The sequence below is a fragment of the Natator depressus genome, chromosome 16 (genome assembly GCF_965152275.1).
Source record: "Natator depressus isolate rNatDep1 chromosome 16, rNatDep2.hap1, whole genome shotgun sequence".
Taxonomy (NCBI): Eukaryota; Metazoa; Chordata; order Testudines; family Cheloniidae; genus Natator; species Natator depressus.
Genome location: NC_134249.1, coordinates 24,950,001 through 24,971,078, shown reverse-complemented (window position 1 = coordinate 24,971,078; position 21,078 = coordinate 24,950,001). Strand labels below are relative to the sequence as shown.

The following is a 21,078-nucleotide window of genomic DNA, read 5'->3' as shown; positions in this document are numbered from 1 at the left end:
CTTATAATTTAGTGTTTCTTATTACTATACTGTGGTGCTTAAATGGTAACATATGGAATTAAAAAAATTCTATGCCAATTATTTTATTTCCTAGCATAACTGATGCCTGTTCCTGTTGTATTTGACACAAACTGTCAAAGTCTTGTATGGTCTATCATGCCTCCTTCTTCCAAAATTTGTATATATCTTAACATGGTCCCTACGTAATCTCTGTCCCTAGGTCCCTGTATTTTTCTGTCTGCCCTTTGTAGGACCTTCTCCAGTTCTATAATATCTTTTTCGTAAGAGAGTGAACAGAGCTGCTCACAGGATTCCAAACATGGTTGCACTAATCCCCTATACAGAGTTAAAGCATACTTTTGATAGTTCTGTTAATGCATCCTAAAATGTTTTTGCCTTTTTACTCTGTTAAACTTTAAAACCTTCAATATAATGCTTAATCTTCCATAACCTCCAACCCCTTCTGCTCAGTGTTTTGTAGCTTTTGACCAGTGACGGTATAATCCTCTCTTCTTGTTTCTTATCCCTAACCATATTACTTGATGTTTCTTTGCATTGAAATGGACAATGGATTCCCAAGCTCTTGCTTTATTCTAGCTTGTTCTGTTGTCTCATTCCCGGACCACAGATCTAAGACATTGGGGGTCTCTGCTCCATGCAGCCTTGGAGGTGGACCAAACCTATCAATTATTAGCAGGGGAGGTGTTGCTCCTCCCCTTAGAAAGTTCTCCAGTTTTTTTGAGTCCCATTCTTCCCTGCTGCAGAGCAAAAAACAAAACAAAAAAATCTCCAAGTTTTGATTTGATCAGCACAGGGGGTTCCCCTTTCTCCCCACAGTCTCCTTTGGAAGATGTTCTAAAAGGCACAAAATGAAATCTGTTTCCGTCAAGTGGCGTAAATCTGCGGTGTGCAGCATGGAGGATAATCCTCAGTGGTGGGTTTCCCTGCTCACTTTCAGAGCAAAGCAAGAGAGAGATATACAGAAAAATCCCGGCCATAGGCATACTGATTCCTCTGGGCCTGAACATCCACACAGGGAATTCTTCCTCATTAGGGGAAGAAGGTCAGAGTTAGAGACTCAATAGTCAAATACATATTAAAAAAACAAAACAAAAACCCTCCCACAGAGGATAGTCTCTTTTAGGCAAGAGTGTACTGAGCATAGTAAACTCTGAGTATGAAGTCTGCAGATGCCCTAAACATTCTATAGGTATATATCCTTTCTCAGGCATCCTGGGAAGGTGTAGTGGTGCAGTAAGGAATTCTAGCCACACCTAGAAGACTAGGAAAACATCAGATTGTCGTCTCCAGCTCCTGGGTTATTCCAAAGAGGAAATGCCCATACTTTTAGCTTCCAGAAAGAAATCTACTAACTCAGTCTGTCTAGTCGGGGCCTGCTTGAGGTTTACCTTTTGGTTCTAGGACAAAGGCCTCACTACTATATCTACCTCAGTACCATGGATTCTTGAATTTCTTTAAGACTGACTCAGACTGGGCCTGGCATTTCAGACACTCAAAGGTCAAGTTGCTGCTTTGTCTAGCATCCTTAGTGAAGCCGGGAAGTAGTGAATTTCTTCCTACCCAAATGTCCAACATTTTTTGAAAACAGCATTTCTTCTACATCCTCCTGAAGCACACAAAGTTCTTCCTTGGGATCTTAACCTGGTTCCCAGGGCCATTTCAGACCCTCCATTTGAACCACTCCTGAAGGTGTCTCATTTTCTAACCATTACAGTGGTCTTATTGATAGCAGTCAATTCAGCCCTCGGGGAGTGAGTTAGGGGTTTTTTCCTAGTAACCTCAGTACTGTACCTTCCATAAAGATGATAAAGTGGTCCTCAAATCAACTCTGCCTTCAGACCAGGCTCTGTAGAGCACAGAAAATTGTCCTTCCATCCTCCTGGCCAGCTCCGTGCATCCCAAAGAGAAACTGTGGCATACTTTGGATGTCCACAGAGCTCTCAAAGTATATATTCACCACACAGCTCAGTTCAGAAAGACAATTACTGTGTTTGTATTTTATCATCTGGTGTCAAAGGGAAAGCAGGCTTCAAAATCTTCAGTTTCCAGATGGCTAAAATTTTGTATTTCAGAAGCATACAAGTCTAAAAGCATAACTCCATCCTCCAAAATCAGAACTGACTCCCTGAGAGTAGTGGCAGTTTCATGGGCGGAAAGATCATACGTCTCATACAAGGAAATCTGTAAAGCAGCCACTGGGTCATCTGCTCATATTTGCTCATATTTTCTCCCAGTTCCTCAAGCTGTCCATTTAGTCATAATCTGAGGTAGCCTGTGGTAGATGGATGCGTCTCACTTAGGAGGAGGTGGTTGAGGGACATCTACATAGAACACATCACAGGACTTCGGCAATACCAGGAGGGATGAGCTGGTGTGCCAATGAGAAGCACAGTGGGGAAAGTAACTGAAATACTTTCCGTATGGATTGTATTTTCTAAATGGACAGCCTACCCTAAATTCTCAGTTACTGAGGGACAATCTTCACTCATTGCTATATTTGCTTTCCTCAACCAACTCTCTGTATAACTTTCCATGAGTGATGTACCCGAATACTTGGATGCTAATATCTAAACTGTATTCTTAAATTTATTCACCTAAATTTGGGTTATTGCTGCTTATGCACTATATGTATCTTATGACTTTAAAAACAAACTTTGTATTTGTGGATAATCTAAGCACTATACCCAGATGTACAGACACAGTTTTCTTAACCTTAGCTTTAATAAAATTTGTATATCCCAGTAACTATTAGGAGAGGGGTACTCTCATTCACAGCTCTTCATAACTGTGTAAAGTTCCCTGTGAGTGGACGCTGCTAGGAAAATCCCAGTGTCATGGATCTGTGGACCTCATTACATATCGCAATAAGAACATTTATCTGTGCCTTACCTGAAAATTATCTTCCTGAGAGTAATGAGGTCCACAGATCCTGCCCACCCTGAATGGGCTGATAATTTGAGACAACTATGGGATTATTAATTGGCACTAAGCATTTGTTGTTCATTGAATTCCTTGCTCTGCCGGAGGATTGTTCTATTTAGTCTTTAGTGTTTAATGTTCCTTACAGATATAGAGTGGTTAGAAATTTCTTAGGCTATGAAAATGTCTCCACTGGCAGTTTCTCAGAGGTGGTGCCACACCTCCCCTGCCACTGATTAACTGGTCTGGTCTGCATCCAAGGCTGCATGGATCTGTAGACCTCATTACTCCAAGAAAGGAAATTTTCAGGTAAGGCATGGGTAAATTTTCCTGTTTATTGCCCCTCCCTTATATTTAGTTCCCCATCCCCCAAATTTTGTCTTTGGCAGACTTCACCTTCCTGTATTTTCCTTATTTCATGTCATTGGTGTATGAAGGGATCAGATTGGACCTTGAGAGTGACTGAATAGTTCTCCACTAGCTACTTCTTTCTGAGATACTTTTGACTCTTTGCCTTAAATAGAACACCACTTTGTTTTGTCAACTTCTTGTGATAGGTGTCCCAAACCCAAAGCATATTTCAAGGTAAAGATTCAGATTCTGGTAGTGGAATGACTGTGTGTGCAACTCCTCCTCCGCTGTCCTCCCCTTTTCAGTAGCTCTTTTACAGGCTTGGAGGTTAGAATTTGTTTTTAAAAGTAGGTGTTATTTAGGTCTGTGCTGTATTTACTTGTGCCGTATTCATCTAGCTTACCCACATATTGCTTCCTAGACTTTTGATTTCTGCTGTCTCTCATGGTTGTCAAAAGACAAAGTTAATTTTCTCCCAGTCTTTCTCCTTCTCAGTTCTTTGCTTCTTCCTCAAAAAGTTTGTAGCTGTAACAGGCTGTTTCCAAAACAAAACAGAGGTTGCTTTTTTAAAAATGCATCATTTCTAATTGCTTTGAATCCCTGAGGTTTGTCTTTCAAGATTGAACAAATCCCATATGTAGACTTCCCTAACAATTCTGTTCTGGAGTGGGGTTACATTTTTTAATGTACTGATAAGCCTGACAGACTATCTGTTGCTGGTGCATGTGGAAAAAAAAGACTCTGTAAGTATAGTATACTCTGAAACCTGTTTTAAACGATCACTTAAGGGTCTGACACATCATTGGCTTAGTCAGAGTTGCCTGTGAGAGGCTGGAATTCCATCTCCACTCCAGAGTGTGATAGGTAAGTAGTCTAAACTTCCTTCCTGGTGTTTGACCTTAGAGGAAATTTAAATAACAGTTAAAAAAACAAGAAAACAAAACCCACCAATCAAAATATAAACCACGGTCTAAGCTTTATCCTGAGTCTTAGATGCTTCTTGGAATTCCCAGCAGGACCTCCTCCGCCCCAGTCTCTAATTGTCTTGATATCAGGCAGACACTCCAACCTTCCTCAACAATAATGAGCTCTACAGTAACTCCTCACTTAACGTCCTCCCACTTAACATTGTTTCAGAGTTACACGCTGCTCAATTAGGGAACATACTCATTTAAAGTTGTGCAGTGCTCCCTTATAACGTCGTTTGGCTGCCTGCTCTGTCCACTGCATGTAAGATTTTGTGGAAGAGCAGTGACTTTACAAGGGAGCATTGTACAAGTTCCTCTTCTCTGCCTCCTTCCCCTCCCTCCCAGCGCTTCCCACACCACCAAACAGCTGTTTGGCAGTGCTTAGGACTTTCTGGGAGGGAGGGGGAGGAGCGGGGAAGCGCTGTGTCTCCACTTCTCCCTCCCTCCCCCCCCCCACCCCCCCAAAAGTCATAAGTGCGAAGCGCTGGGAGGGAGGGGAGGAGAAGGGAAGCGTTGTGTCTCCGCTCCTCCCCCTCCCTCGCAGAAAGTCCTAAACCGGCCAAACAGTTGGTTGGAGGCTCTTAGGACTTTCTGTGGGGGGAAGGAGTGGGTATGCGGCATGCTACTGAGAGGAGGTGGAGCGGGGAAGGGAAGAGGTGAGCCTGGAGCATTCCCCCAGGAAAGTCGGTGCCTGTTCTTCTCCGGGTAAGCTGGCACTGCTGCTGCGAAGGTGCTTCCTAGCGTCCTTGCCTGCAGCGGGCTGTGCCTGGGTGGGGTAAGCCAGGGGCACTTCCCAACCACAGTACTGTACGGTATATAATGCCTTTTGTCTGCCCCCCAAAAATTTCCTTGGAACCTAACCCCCTGCATTTACATTAAATCTTATGGGAAAATTGGATTTGTTTAACATCGTTTCACTTAAAGTTGCATTTGTCAGGAACATAACTACAACCTTCAGTGAGGAGTTAGTGTACCTGTCAGCATGAGTCAGCAAAGTTCTAGAGACTGAGTTTAGGATAGCTGAACTGAAAATCACTTTATTCCTAAACAGAGTTCTCAGATCTGCCAACCTGTTACAATAGGCTTCTGTTAAAGGTGGAGAATGTACTCCTTCACTTGGGGATTCTTTGGAGATCTCTGAAGACGGGTGAAGTATGGGGGAAATAGTTTCACTATTTCTGTCTTTCTTTTCAGTTACTATTGACAGTTATTTCAAATATAAAGGGCTCCTTGTTTCTTTGGCTACCTAGATTTTATAAGCACACAGAAAGAAGTGTTGGGGAGGTAGTGGTTAGAGCAGGGGAATGGAGTTCAGGAATGAGTAGTAGTGGTAAACAAACATTTATACTCTGGTAGCATCCAAAAGCCCCGATCTAGAGCAGGGTGTCATTGTGCAGGGCACTGCACTGACAGGGATGGGACAGTCACTGCCACAGAGGATGTAACATACAACCAGTGAATGTGACGAAGAATTGGCATGATGTGTGTAGTTATCATTTGTTTTAATTTTTTAAATTATAGATAGTGATAGGGTGAGGGGGAATGGCAGGAATGGGGAATTACATGTAAGAAAATGAGGAAAGGGGAAGTGGGGAGTCGCAGCTGATCACCTGCTTGGCCAAGTTCAGCAGGCAGGGTTTTGGAGACATCACAGTGGAGGTGAGTTTTAAGGAGGGTCAAGTCAGAGCTGTACGTATTGTATCAGGGAGATTTTTTCCATGCATAAGAGGTAGTGTGGGGAAAAGTACAAAGATATTTAAAGGGAAGTTGACTTACGGTGTTGAAGGGAGGGACTGTTGGTGGGGAGAAGGTGGAGATTGATGTTCTGTTGAGTTACTAGCATTCTGGAATTTGTTCCAGCTGTGCCACTGACTCACTTTGCCTTTCTGTACCTCCGTCCCTTCACCATAAAATGGGAACAATGATACCGTCCTGCCTCATCCATGTATTGAGGCTGCATTAATGTTAGTAAAGCACTTCTTGATCTTCAGGTAGGACACCAGAGAAGTGACAAAGCATTATTATTTTCTAACATAATTATACTTGCTATCTTTACATAAAATAAAGTGAATCTTCAGGTCACTCAGTAGGACTTAGTGCTTTTCATCCACACATCTCAAAGCATTTACGAAGGTGGGTAAGCATTAGCTTAATTTGTTTTATGAATGCTGAGTGGAAAAAAAAAAGTAATTGATAAACTTTCCTTTCTTCATAAACTTTCAAATCCCTAGTTCTCATGCAAACTATGCTAGTATGTGTTGGGAAGTTTTTGTTGCAGATACATTTTTTGCTGCATATTTTGTGGTCAAATAAATTGCATCCAGGAATTTAGTGGTTTTGTTTTCAAATATGGGAACTATTGAGGGAGATTACTTTTCATAACTGAAATACTGTGTTTCAAAGGGGTGGGTGTGTGTGATGAAATACTTTGTGTATATGTATGTTTCTCTTTTAAAAAGATTGGCTGTCCGTCCAATAGGCTTTGTAATGAGACCCTTATGGATTTTGCCTATTAAAGTGAAGTTAGAAGTGGAGTTAGAGAGGCTCTACAAAACAACCTAAGAGGCTTCTTTATTTGTTCAGATTAATTCATCAATAAACTTTGATAACACTGAAAAATGTAACAAGCTGTTCAGAAAGAAGGGGAAATGTAGTAAAATGTACAATATATTGAGACAGTCATCTGAACACTTTGGGCTTGTACAGAATAACACACTCAGCTAAAAATTCCATAAAAAAAACAAAGCAAAATAACATATGCAGGCTAGTTAAAAAGCTTTAGGGTGTGAAAATAGTGCAGCTAAACCTATCGTTTGTAAAAACAAACAAAAAAACACCTGTGGTTTTCCTTCTAAAACTGAAGGCTGTTACGGTGGTGTTCCCTGTCCTTTTCAATAGGTTTTCCCTGTCCCTTCTCACAACACTGTGGAATGTGCTGCTGTTCCAAACTCCTGAGTCACACATAGGTTTGACTAAAATGAAAACTATGCAAAACAGATGCCACAGAAATGAACACAGAAGAACTCCAAAGATCCTCTCACTGCACATGCCAACAAAAGAAATAGCAAGCAAGCACATCTCAAATATTTCCTAAGAAACAACACAAGCAAGGAAAACACTTGAACCAATGAAATCATTCTACAGAACTCCAGGGGACAAAGTGTTTTCCAAAGGCACAAGAAATTACAGCTCACAACTCAGCAAAAGGTTATGGGCCTAGTACAGGAGTGGGTGGGTTAGCCTGCGATGTGCAGGAGATCAGACAAGATGATCATGATGGTCCCTTCTGATCTTAATGTCTATGAAACTCTGTGAAACTATAACATAGTGGCAAATAAGAATTTTTAAAAACTAAAACAAGCCTGTTGTACAAACAGAATACGTTATGGGGTTTAAATTGCCATAATTAAAGACAAAATTTAATCATGCTCTTCTGGATTAATCTATATCTTGCTCTAACCTATTGGGTATCTTTTAGTATATACCACCCTTACCAACTGTTTGAACTTTCAGGTAATCCGATGGATAAAAATAAAACTGAGTTTGTGACTAGTTACAGTTTGACAGGTTTTAACTTCACAATTCAAAAAACGAACTGCCTCCCTGAAGCATTGACCTTCTGAGTCCTGTTTAGTCTGCCTCAGTAACTGTTCTCTGGAGGGGCAGCATGTAAATCTTTGGGACTTGAGAGAATCCAAATGTATGAATAAAGAGCAGAGCATCGACAGTTTAGGTGGATTGATGCTGATTCTCAGATAGTGATTGATTGAGTTTGGGGTAGTTTGCTCCAAGAGAAGATGTGGACCAAACTTGTCCAGTTTCAGTCACTTGTACTAGAGAATGAGACCCATTGGTTCTGAGCTGCATTCGTCCACCCTGATTTTGTAGAATCCGTGTAACATTAGGACCCTCCCTTTATTAAAAAAAAAAATCAATTTCCATAAATTTGGGTTTAAACTCTTGCTGACAATCCTGCTATTATATCAAACAGCATTATAACAGGCTTCTTATGCCCCACTAATTTACACATTAACTTCATTATTACCCTTATTATCACAATATTGTACTTCCTTGTGACTCAGGATGCTTGTTGCTCAAGCATGGTGTTATCAGGCCTTATTTTTCCAGATGAGACCCCCCACAAGGCAGCTTGCTGGAAGAGGGGAAGTACATGGGAATGTAGGAATTGCCACACTGGATTAGATGCATGGTCCTTCTAGTCCAGTATCCTGTCACCAATAGTGCCAGTCCTAGATGCTTCAGAGGAGGTGCAAGGAACCCTGATGGGATAACTTGCCCCAAGCGTGTTTCCTTTTAACCCCTACTAGTTAGGTGTGGGATTAAGCCCAAAAGCAAAAAATTAATATCGCTTCCAAAACTCTTGTTTATTTTTTAATATTTTACTGTTACAATTCTGAATAAATCTAAGTCTCTAGCCATTACCATCAAGCAGTCTCCAGCTACAGATTACAGCCAGCTCGATATTAACCTATCTGGATGACAAAGGGGGCAACTTAGACAGTGCTAGCGGATGCTCAAAAGATGTGCACACACTTGTATATGCTGCCATGTTTCGGGCCCTTCAGCGGCCTCTGTTGAAATGTGACATGTTCAGTCACAGAGACCCCCTTGGGACTGTCACCTGATGTGCTGAGATTACCTTTGAGCCCGTTTTCCCTGCCATCTTGGGACTTCCAGAATCCTGCCTTGTTGAGCCAAACATGCTAGCCTGCTGCAACACAGACCCAGGGTCCAGGCCACGCCCTCAAAGCTGGAGGCGTTAAGTGAAAACAGCTATGCAGGTTACCTGACTCCAGCACCCAGACACCCAGCTCCCAATGGGATCCAAACCCCAAATAAATCCGTTTTACTCTGTATAAAGTTTATACAGGGTAAACTCATAAATTGTCCGCCCTCTATAACACCGATAGAGAGATATGCACAGCTGTTTGCTCCCCCAGGTATTAATCACTTACTCTGGGTTCATTAATAAACAAAAGTGATTTTATTAAGTATAAAAAGTAGGATTTAAGTGGTTTCAGGTAATAACAGAACAAAGTAAGTCACCAAGCAAAATAAAGCAAAAACATGCGAGTCTAAGCCTAATACATTAAGAAACTGATTACAGATAATATCTCACCCCCAGAGATGTTCCAATAAGCTTCTTCCACAGACTAGACTCCTTCCTAGTCTGGGCCCAATCCTTTCCCCTGGTATAGTCCTTGTTAGTTCCAGCAGCCATCTTAGGTGTTAAGCAGGAGCTTTCCCCTTTGTCCTGTTCCACCTCCTTTTATAGCTTTGGCACAAGGCGGGAATCTTTTGTATCTCTGGGTCTCCACCTCTTCTTCTAAATGGAAAAGTACCAGATTTAAGATGGATTTCAGCATCAGGTGACAGTCACATGTCCCTGTGAGACCTCATTCTTCATTACCCATGGACTGGCCCACACATACACAGGAAGGCTTGCAGGTAACAAATCCATTCACAACCAATTGTCCTAGTCAATGGGAGCCATCAAGATTCTAAGCTACCATTAATGATCCACACTTTGCATAATTACAATAGGACCTTAGAGTTATACTTCATATTTCTAGCTTCAGATACAAGAATGATACATACATACATACAAATAGGAAGAATATATTTAGTAGGTTATAACCTTTGTTATGATACCTTACAAGATACTTTTTGCATAAAGCATATTCCAGTTACATTATATTCACATTCATAAGCATATTTTAATAAAACACGGAGTGCAACGTCACAGAAATGTCATGACATTAAGCTTACTATGCAGCTGTGAATCTATAGAACTTCAGTTATATCAGCTTCGTTGTACAGAAGTGAAACATAGGTGCTGTGGAAGACTGAAGTATGTTGGATTGACATTTTTGATTCTCCTCATCTTGGTCAGCTGCTCCGTATCAAGAGCAGGACAAGATCTGAAATGAAGATCTTTGAAACTGAACCCAGCAACCACCCCACATGAGCACTGGTATGGACATATTATTAGAATGGAAGACCAGCAACTTCCGAATCATGTGAACCTAAGAATGCCACTACATGGCTGTGACCTTAAGCACCTGGCCAGAGAGAGATTCGAGTGGTGCTCAATCTGCAAGGAGGACACATCCTTTTGGGATTTGCCATGGTAGTGATAATTGTAACTCTAGGTATTCTTGATAATCATATTATTCTTATATGTATTACAGTACTGCTTAAAGATCCTAATCAAGATCGGCACTCCGTTGCACTAGGCACAGTACAAACCTATAGTGAGAGATGGTTCTTGTTGCATACAGCTTACAGGCTATATAGAAAAGATGGATGAGGGATGGGAGGAGAAAAATAAATGTCTAATCTCTTTCTAATCCCAATATGGTCTTGTAGTAATGACATCTACAGGTTAATTGTACGAAGAAGCTTTCAGCTTTGAATTTGGCACCTTTCAGTTTCGTTGTGTCCCCTTGTTCTTTTGTTATGAGACAGGGTGAATAGAAACTCCCAGTCTATCTTCTTTAGACTGTTCATTGTTTTATATAATTTTTATGATGTTCCCTCCAATTCATCCCCTCTCCATCGTTTTTGCACATGGTAATGCAAATGCTTTTATCTCTCTTTTTTTTTTTCTTTTTTTTTAATTGCAGCAGAGGAGCTAAGCTCACTGTTCGAAAAAAAGAATTTCAGAGTAAAGTCTCCACGTTCTGGGAAGCAGTCGTTACTGTCTGTGCGACTTGAGCAGTGCCCACTGCAGTTGAACAACCCTTTCAATGAGTACTCAAAATTTGATGGCAAGGTAAGTGAATCAGACATTTTCCTCTTACATAGAGCTGGCTTCTGATCGAAGGTTAGGTTGCTTTGTCTGCTCTTATGACATTACAATGTGTAGATATTTGTTTGGGCTTCAATTAAACATCACAACAGCCCTACAGTTCATTATTTTAAACTGGCTATCCTAAAATTTTTCTTTTTGTCTTCATTGTAATGGTTCCCAGAGGCAATAGCAATCGGAGCCAAATGAAAATATATAATAAATAAATGGTATGTATGCTCTGCCCTAGTACTAGAAGGTTGTATCATTGTCCATCCTTCAGCACGTGGTAGTTTCAGTAAAATGTTTAATGCAGCTGAGTCTTAGGCATCTTATCCCTGCTCGATTACTGGTGTGTCCATGGATATCAATAGTCTGTTGCATCGCACAGAGTTTCTCGCTAGTAAATCTAGCCCCGCCCCTACAGTATCCGAGCACCTCACAATTTTTGGTGTATTTGTCCTCACAGCACCCCTGTAAAGTAGTGAAGTGCTATCATCCCCAATTTAGAGATAGGAAACTGAGGCACAGAGACAAAGCGACTTGCTGAAAGTCCCACAGAAGTACTGAGGTGGAACAGAAAATAACATCCTGGTCTCCCCAAGTCCCAGGCTAGTGCCCTTCTCTCCCTGCTGCCAGCTGCACAAGGGTCTCTGGTAGCTAGCAGAGCAACCTAAACCTCCCCCACTGCAACTTGAGACCAGTACTCCTTGTTCTGTCATCTGCTATCACTGAGAACAGTCTAGAGCCATCCTCTTTGGAACCCCCTCTCAGGTAGTTGAAAGCAGCTATCAAATCCCCCCTCATTCTTCTCTTCTGCAGACTAAACAATCCCAGTTCCCTCAGCCTCTCCTCATAAGTCATGTGTTCCAGACCCCTAATCATTTTGTTGCCCTTCGCTGGACTCTCCAATTTATCCACATCCTTCTTGTAGTGTGGGGCCCAAAACTGGACACGGCACTCCAGATGAGGCCTCACCAATGTCGAATAGAGGGGAATGATCACGTCCCTTGATCTGCTGGCAATGCCCCTACTTATACAGCCCAAAATGCCATTGGCCTTCTTGGCAACAAGGGCACATATTGACTCATATCCAGCTTCTCGACAACTGTAACCCCTAGGTCCTTTTCTGCAGAACTGCTGCCTAGCCATTCGGTCCCTAGTCTGTAGCGGTGCATGGGATTCTTCCGTCCTAAGTGCAGGACTCTGCACTTGTCCTTGTTGAACCTCATCAGATTTCTTTTGGCCCAATCTTCTAATTTGTCTAGGTCCCTCTGTATCCTATCCCTACCCTCCAGCATATCTACCCTCCTCCCAGTTTGTCACCTGCAAACTTGCTGAGGGTGCAATCTACGCCATCCTCCAGATCATTAATGAAGATATTGAACAAAACCGACCGTTGGGGCACTCCACTTGATACCGGCTGCCAGCTAGACATGGAGCCATTGATCATGACCCGTTGAGCCTGACGATCTAGCCAGCTTTCTTTCCAACTTATAGCCCATTCGTCTGTAATTTGCTGGCAAGAATACTGTGGGAGACCATGTCAAATGCTTTGGTAAAGTCAAGGAATAACACGTCCACTGCTTTCCCCTCATCCACAGAGCCAGTTATCTCGTCCTAGAAGGCAATTAGATTAGTCATAGAAGGCAATTAGACTAGATTTCTTTCCCTCCTGGAAGGTTCCTACCTCCCAGAGTCTGCAGTGGCAAATAGGGCAGGAGGAGTAGCTTGCGAGGACCTGGGGTTGAAGGGAGAGTGCTGGTAGAAATCTCACTGGAACAGATGTTCTCATGGTACTTCTCTGACTTGAGTTTAGCCAGTGGGATCTGAGTTTAGAATAGGGCCCAAATGGCTGGCAGGGATTGAAAAATCTTCCAGAACCATCAACTTCAGCTTCGGCAAGGTCTGTACGTTGCCTCTGTGACGTCTAATCCCAAGTAGTCAGAGGGGCTGAAGAGCACTGGGTCTAGCTGTAGCCATTTCTTAGAGAGCTGCTGTTGAAGCCTGGTTAGAACTGCATTTGCGTGTGAGGGGAAAGTAAGTTGATCAATATCATGCAATTTTAAGGTTTATATCTTTCAATCCCCTGGAGCTAGTACAACACTTTATTCATCAGGCAAAGACATCTATCTTTCCAGTGGTGGGAGCAGCAGTTTCTATCCCGTTAGCAGGGCCGGCTCCAGGCACCAGCGTTCCCAGCAGGTGCTTGGGGCAGCAATTCGGCGGCAGCTTCTCCGTTGCGCCCGCCGCGGCAGCAAATTGGCAGTAGCTTCTTCCTTTTGCCGTCTGCGGCAGCAGTTTTTTTCACTGCTTGGGGCAGCAAAAACTGTAGAGCCGGCCCTGCCCTTTAGTATCTTCAGAAATGTTTGTTGATTCATGGGTAATGTACAGACCATTTGCCAGACAGAAACATAGGAGATGCCATAGTGGATCATACCAGAGGTCCATCTAATCCAGTCTAGAGTCTTTGACTAGTTGCTTTGCTTTTCAGAGTATCTGCCCGCCCACCCACACATCCCAAACCCCTATTGAAGTTGTGTCACTGTGCTAGTCTTTTCTGATTCCTTCCATATAAATATTTATTTAGATTTTCTCTGAAAGCACTTCACCCTCAAAGGGTATCCATCCAAGTCTCTCAGTGCCCTTTGATGTACATTTAAAAACAGTACCATAAGGAATGCAAAATATAAATCACCCAACACAACAGCACTTCCTTTTACACAGTAACCCTCACCTAATCAACAGTCAGCAAACCAATGTATCTTAAAAATCCCATTCCCTACAAGACAGAAATCTTACCCCCAACCACCTTAGTCCCTCCATAGGGCCAGCTCAAATAGTCAGGCTTTGCAGTGTGCCTGGAAGGTCAGCTTAGTTATTCAAATACAATTAAATTGTGAGCTAACTACCATGTGTTACCTAGAAGTAAATCAAGAATTGCTTCTTCTGTGTGCAAGGTTCCCCTCAGCTTTTATCACTTCCATGTCTATTATAAACCCTGAAAAAATATAAACATTAGGATCATAGGGCAGTGTCACAATGTGCTAAAAAAAATTACAGATGGCAGAGTAGCTCTGTTTTCTGCTGGATTAGTTTGTGGGGACTTCAGTGGGAGTGTCGAGTATGAGCTTCACTACTGTTTTGGTGGGAAATCTTCACTTTCTGTCAAGTGTGTTTAACATGGAAAATCAGACATGTAATTTGATTAAACATATCTAGAGAGGTAGTTTGTGGAGTTGTAGAGCATTGACTGCCTCTTTATATGTTATCTTGTATTTGTTAATATTGCATTAATTAGTGCAAACTCTGTGTTTGAGAGAATTACTTGGTGCCTTGCTGCCAACAGTAGTAGGATGGCGGCCTTTTTCTGCAGTTCATATTTTCGTGTTCTTGAGTCAGTGGATTCTGATTTGCCAAAGGGTTATGAACTTTTCATGATACACTTCCAATGGCTATTGTGTACAGAGGAAATTTAAAAAAAAACAAACTCTGGACTAGAGGAAATTATCCTCATTCACAAAGGTTGAAATCTTGTAACCTGTAAAAGCTTGAGCAAGACTTGAGCTAAATATGTGGGGCAGGGTGTCTTGGGAAGTTGGGGAATGGAAAAAATTGTTCCTAATCAACCTCCTAACCCCCGCTACTTTTTTTTCCTGCTTTAGTATGTATTACAGCTGACTAGAATTAAAATCTTATTTTCATCTATTTAACACTGATACATTTGGCAGGTGTGTAATGAAAATCGGTAACATTTGAAGGAAATTGTACTGTACATATTAGTCATTTTTATAATCATTTTGAAATGTATCAATATGATATGCAGTGACATCTTGGTGATTAATAGAGAATTATATTTCAGTCAAGCCTTTTTTACCCTAGAAATTAAAATGACTGTTCAAATAACGCTGCAAAATAATCAAATTAGCATTTTGTGAATGCATAATTGGATTATGTTAGTTATAGCAGCATTGTTTGTACTACTGTGTGTAAGTTTGTGTCAGCATTTTGATTATAAAACCCTTTCTTCCAGGCTTCATATGTATTACCTATTTAAAAAACACAATAATAACAACCCTGCATCCCAGCTGAGCTGTAGTACGGCTATTACAGTTCAGTAGTGAATTACTTTACCTAGTTAGGTTTTCTTCAGTTTTGCTGTATTTTTTAAATAGTAATTTGAAATTATAAACATGTAACTTTTTCATTATTCTATGGCAATATTTTTTAATGAAATTTTGTAGGTGGGACCAATACTCTTTGGTATTTAAATATTTTTTTAGTGATAAGAGATGAGCAGTATTTTTTTCGCAAATATTTATAACTCTTTTCCTGGGAATAGTGCACATCTTATTTACATAATTAACTGAGCTACTCATGTCTCTTGGGGAAATGATACATAATTGGGGAGAGAAGGGTGGATAAGGAGGGACTTGGGGCCTAATTAAACATGTTTTAAAAAACCCTACTTAATTATGTATTTACTCAAGAGACCAGAGTGGCTCTAAAATCCTCTTTAAGATTATTACTAAGGCTTTGATTTAAAAATTTTAAAAATTATTGTAATGTAGATTTTCTGTTTGTTGAATAAAATACTTTTTGTGGATCACTGGCAAACAAAAAGAAAAGCACATCAGCCACTCTAGCCAAGCTGAGAGAGAGAGAGTGAGTGTGTGTGAGAGAGAGAGAGAACTTGTGTTAACTCTAAAATCATACCTCTGAATATTTTAATTCTAATCCTGAATATGCCTTCATAAATAAATTAAATGAAATAAAATCCTCTTTAGTGAGTTTTTGTTGTTTAATGAATCCTATTTTTAAGTGATTATCTTAAAATAATACAAAGCATTAAATTCTATAATTTTAAACATGCCACTCTGTTAAATCTCTCAATTTTCCAGGTGTTTTCTGTCAGACTTAGTGTCTGTTTCATAATCACTTCTGTATGTTTATGAAATAATAACATTTTAAAGCACTCTAATCTCTTCCTGTTGTTTTGATCAGTTTATTGAATTATCAAAAATAAATTAGAAAATACAGCTTCTAAAATACACCCACAATGGAAGCATTATGATCAGCTCACACGAGTTCTGTGAACCCTTGTCACACAGCCAAATTGAATATCTGGTAGTTTCACATACACTAAAATACTCCCTTTTTAAAATAAATAAATAAAAGGCAGGGCAAACTAAATGTTTACTTTACCCAGCCAAATGGGGTAGCAGACCGATTGTCTAAACCTTTCAGTTTTCTCTTTAAATCAATTTCTCTTGACAAACTTGTAGCCCCAACAGCCAGCAGATAGCTGCAATTGTGTGTCAATCATTCACATGCACTGTCTTTGTTTAATATGTAATGGTAAACTGGGCTGATGGGAATCTGGTGGCACTAGAGACCTTTGACCCCTTGTACTCTATCCAGTGGTAATTTGTATATAGGAAATTATGTTAAGGTACCAGAAATTTGCGGCCAAATTGTTTTTACTGCAAGCCTAATAATGAATTTACACACTGTAATGACAGATGACACACTATTCTCTGCCAACAGGTTTTTTAAAGATTGTTTTTTGTTGTTTGTTGATTCTTTCACTTTCTGGATGTTAACAGGGGGAAAACAAGGCTAGCTTTAAAATAGTTTTCCAACCCGTGGCATAGACAGCAGCATAAGGGAGTATTGGTGGCCTTGTGATTAAGGCATGGCACTGGGCGTCAGGAAATCAAGATCTGTTCCCAGTTCCTGCCGCAAATTTTGCATGTTCTTGGACACATGATTTAGACTGCAATCCTGCAATGTGCTCCACATGGGTAAATTCCCATTGCAGGACTGGGGATTTAATCTCCCTGTGCCTCAGTTTCTTCATCTATAAAATGGAACTAATACTGCTTGCCTATCTTTATTAATATTTATGAAGTACTTAAGATCTTCTGATGATAAAACTGTACAGACACAGGGAATATTTATTTTCAAACCATAGGCTGAGGGAAAGAATGATTGTTCAAGAGACTTAACCTCCAAAGGTACTTACCTAGCACAGTATGAGTTTCAGAGCTGTTTAGTTGGGTGGCTATCTACACTAAAAGGAAGCATGTTAACAAGATGCTTTCAAGTGACAAGGATAGTGAGGTCTCTGACTATAAATAAAATGATGAGCTTTGTGATAGACTTATAAATAGAATGTGTGACCACTGCGGAGGTCTCTCCCAGACACTCCAGGGTATTATCCCTGAAGTAAGTCCACATTCAACTTCTCTCCCAAATCATTGCTACCCTTCTTGAGAAGTTGGTAGCCAGTGAAACGTTGACAAGGCACACTTTTGTCAAACTTATTTCTATGAGATGCCTGTTGCCTAAATGGTGCAAATATCAGACATTTTGTCCTCAAAATAATGTCATCGAACACAAAAGTGCTATGGGAAAATCAAAGTAGGAACAGATGCTCAATATGTTCAAAATAGTCAATGGAGAATTGGGAATCTAGTGATCTAGCTAAAAGTCTGCTTAACTCTAGATAATGTAGAAACACAGAGGTGAAACGCTTTTTCTGTGCCCAGAGAAAATACTGCAGTCCTCCAATTGCACTTTAGCTCCTCTGACATTAATCACAAGCTAGAAATCAGAATGAAGGATATATTTTAGCTGCACTGATCTCTTATGTGCCTGTTGGTGGAAGGGAAGTGACCTGAAGAAGATTTCTGTGTAGCTCGAAAGTTGTCCCTTCCACTAGCAGGATCTGGTCCAATAAAAGATACTACCTCACCCACCTTGTCTCTCTCATAACCTGGGACCAGTATGGCTGCAGCAACACTGCAAATAGAACAGACTCTCTGCTTTTATTTTATCTGGACAGGTGCTGAAAAACGTATCCTCAGGATTGGGGCCTTTTTTGTAATACAGAAAGGTTTTTTGTGAATGTGATTGTGGTAACTTCTTAAAAACCCCGCAACTTCTCCTTTAGTAACTGTTTTTACAATGAAGCTGTAGAAAGCAGAGGGGAAGGGATAATTCATGAGTGCTAATTGCTTGGCTGTTAATTTTCATAAGTGTTGATAGAAGCAGTTCCTTAAATTAAACTTTGTTTAAAATGTATCAAGGGAAATATTCCACAATGTTGGGCCTGAAGTGAAAATTAATATGAATGCTGTGGCAATTAACACGTACTGGTTAATAGCTTTTAGCAGCATTTTGGGATGATAGTCCTTAAATACATTTTTGCATGCTGCTCTTGTTTCAGTCTTGTTCTAGTGTATGTCTGGATAATTATGAACAAATGTTTTCCACAATCACCAATATTAAATAGCTTTACACAAAGATAAAGAACTTTTGAAAGAGGCAATACAGCTATTAATACTAAAAATATCTAAATTATGAATTCAGGTTTAAAAACTCAATGTGAAAAGATTTAAATTTTTTTGCCCATAAGCTGAATAGAATGTTTCCACCTGGATTCTGAATATTAAGTTTTGATTTAGCAAGTGTAGCTTCAATAGTTTGTATATCACCATTTACTTATTCTACAACTTCAGTTGTTCAGATACCATTATGATAGCGAACAAATCCTAAATATATAAGGCCTATGTTGTTGTTTTAATCAATATTGCCTTTCACATCTATAGTGTTCAATTAGGTTGATTGTAGAATATGTTTGCATTTTGTCTATACCATATATATCTAAAAATATAATATGAGATCTGGCATAGTGGCTAATAGAGAGAGATTTTGTAAATTATATACACACAAACTATTCCGAATCTCCTATTTTGTGGTATGGTGCTCTCTGAACAGGCCAGATTCTTCAGCTTCAGAAGATGCTCATTGCAGAATTTTCTACAATAAGATCTCCTTCAAGCCTTTTACAAGACGACTTAGAAATGCCAAGATGTTTTTTGCTCTTCTGCAGCTGGAAACTGCTTTTTCCTCTCTCTCTCTCGTATTTCCCACGTTTTCATAAGTTTTCCTATTACAAAGCTGCCCCACTATTCTGAATGTAAATACTTTCCCATCCAGTTTCTGTTTGCCCTTCCACCTTTTTCTCTCCTCTAGTAATTCACATGCTGAAGATAAGTGTTGTAGCACATCTAGGTATGGTCACGTTCCAGTGCAGAATTGCAAAAATAAGACGCTTCTTCATCTGATTTATCTTGTTATGATCACTTTGGTTCTAATAAATCATTAATAACACTCAGTGTGTTTGGCTTCCAAACCTGTTGATGACATTGTACAGCAGGGGTTCTCAAACTGGGGGATGGGACCCCTCAAGGAGTCACGAGGCTATTACATGGGGGGCATGAGCTATCAGCCTCCACCCCAAACCTCTCTTTGCCTCCAGCATTTATAATGGTGGTAAATATATAAAAATGTGTTTTTAATTTATAAGGGGGGTTGCACTCAGATGCTTGCTATGTGAAAAGGGTCACCTGTACAAAAGTTTGAGAAACAATGTTTTACAGTATAAATTCATTAATCCATAGTAATTACTGGGATACATATTGCTGAATTTAATAGCTAACAGTTGTGTGTCTATATACACACAAAATAAATGTGTACACATGTGAATGCACTGCATATGTATGTGTGGTATTTTTTCTAACCTTTGGCAATTTGTTTCCAATATTCTGTTGCTTTTTTTTCCCTTGGATTTTCTGAGATTCCCCCTTTCCATATGGTTTGTGTACTTGGGGCTCTAACAAACTCCACCCTTTTTCTCTCCCAGTTTTCAACAGAACTACTAGAGTTGCTTTGCATTAACTCTGGCAGGACGGGCAGACTCTTCCTCCGCTTGACTCTTGGATTCACTTGGTAGGAAGAGAAATATAGCCTGCCCCCCTGTAAGAAGTCGTCTATTCATGAGCATTGTTTTCCTACTTGGGGAGGATTTATGTGTAAGAGCACTTTAAAAAGCAGTACAATTTCTGCCATTATACAACTAATTTAAAGCCCTCTTACCTCCCTCACAGGGGTGCTGAGGGTTAATTAGGTAATGTTTGTAAAGCACTTTGGAGATAAAGCACTTATAAATGCTGGATGTTGTTAATCCTTTTTCTGACTCATTTTAAAAGTCAAAGTGCAGGTTATCTGAAGGCCTCTATCAAGACAAAGCAAACTGTATGGAGCCTCCAAACTCCATTAAAGCATTCTCTTAAAAGGCGAGGAGGCAAGGGGCCAATAGAAGATAGGACAAGACAATAGCCATACTGAGTCTGGTTTAACATTCAAAAACCAGTAGGAGAACACTTCAGTCTCTCTGGTCACTCAATAACAGAACTCCAAGTGGCAATTCTTCAACAAAAAAACTTCAAAAACAGACTCCAATATGAAGCTGCAGAACTGGAATTAATTTGCAAACTGGATACCATCAGGTTAGGCCTGAATAAAGACTGGGACTGGTTGGGTCATTACAAAACCTAAACTTAATTTCCCCCTACTGTTACTCACACCTTCTTGTCAACTGTCTGTAATGGGCCACTCTCTTACCACTTCAAAAGTTATTTCTCCTCCCTTGGTATCCTGCTGTTAATTGATTTATCTCGTTAGACTGACCTAACACTTGGTAAAGCAAACCACATCCTTTCATGTATTTGTACCTGCTCCTGTATCTTTTATTTCATACATCTGATGAAGTGGGTTCTAGCCCATGAAAGCTTATGCCCAAATAAATTTGTTAGTCTCTAAGGTGCCACAAGGACGCCTCGTTTTTTTTTTGACCGTCTGTGTATTAAGAAAAAAGAAAAGGAGTACTTGTGGCACCTTAGAGACTAACCAATTTATTTGAGCATAAGCTTTCGTGAGCTACAGCTCACTTCATCGGATGCATCCTAAGGTGCCACAAGTACTCCTTTTCTTTTTGCGAATACAGACTAACACAGCTGTTACACTGAAACCTGTGTATCAAGAAGCTTTCAGCACCCATGGAATGTGTAGCTAATGAAACAATTCTTCAAAAACTGAGAAACAGTCTTGCATGCAGTGTTATATATTCTCCTCGTGTGTGTGCGCGCACATACCATAATA

General features: G+C 40.3%; 1 protein-coding gene across 1 annotated transcript in view; it reads left to right on the top strand.

Moving 5' to 3' along the window:
• The window catches only part of MAPKAP1 (MAPK associated protein 1), a 160,021-nt gene that overhangs the window by 25,610 nt on the left and 113,333 nt on the right, over positions 1-21,078 (top strand). The window contains exon 4 of the mRNA XM_074973648.1: positions 10,907-11,055. Within this exon, the coding sequence (XP_074829749.1) occupies positions 10,907-11,055 (149 nt within the window). The remainder of the gene's footprint in view (positions 1-10,906; positions 11,056-21,078) is intronic.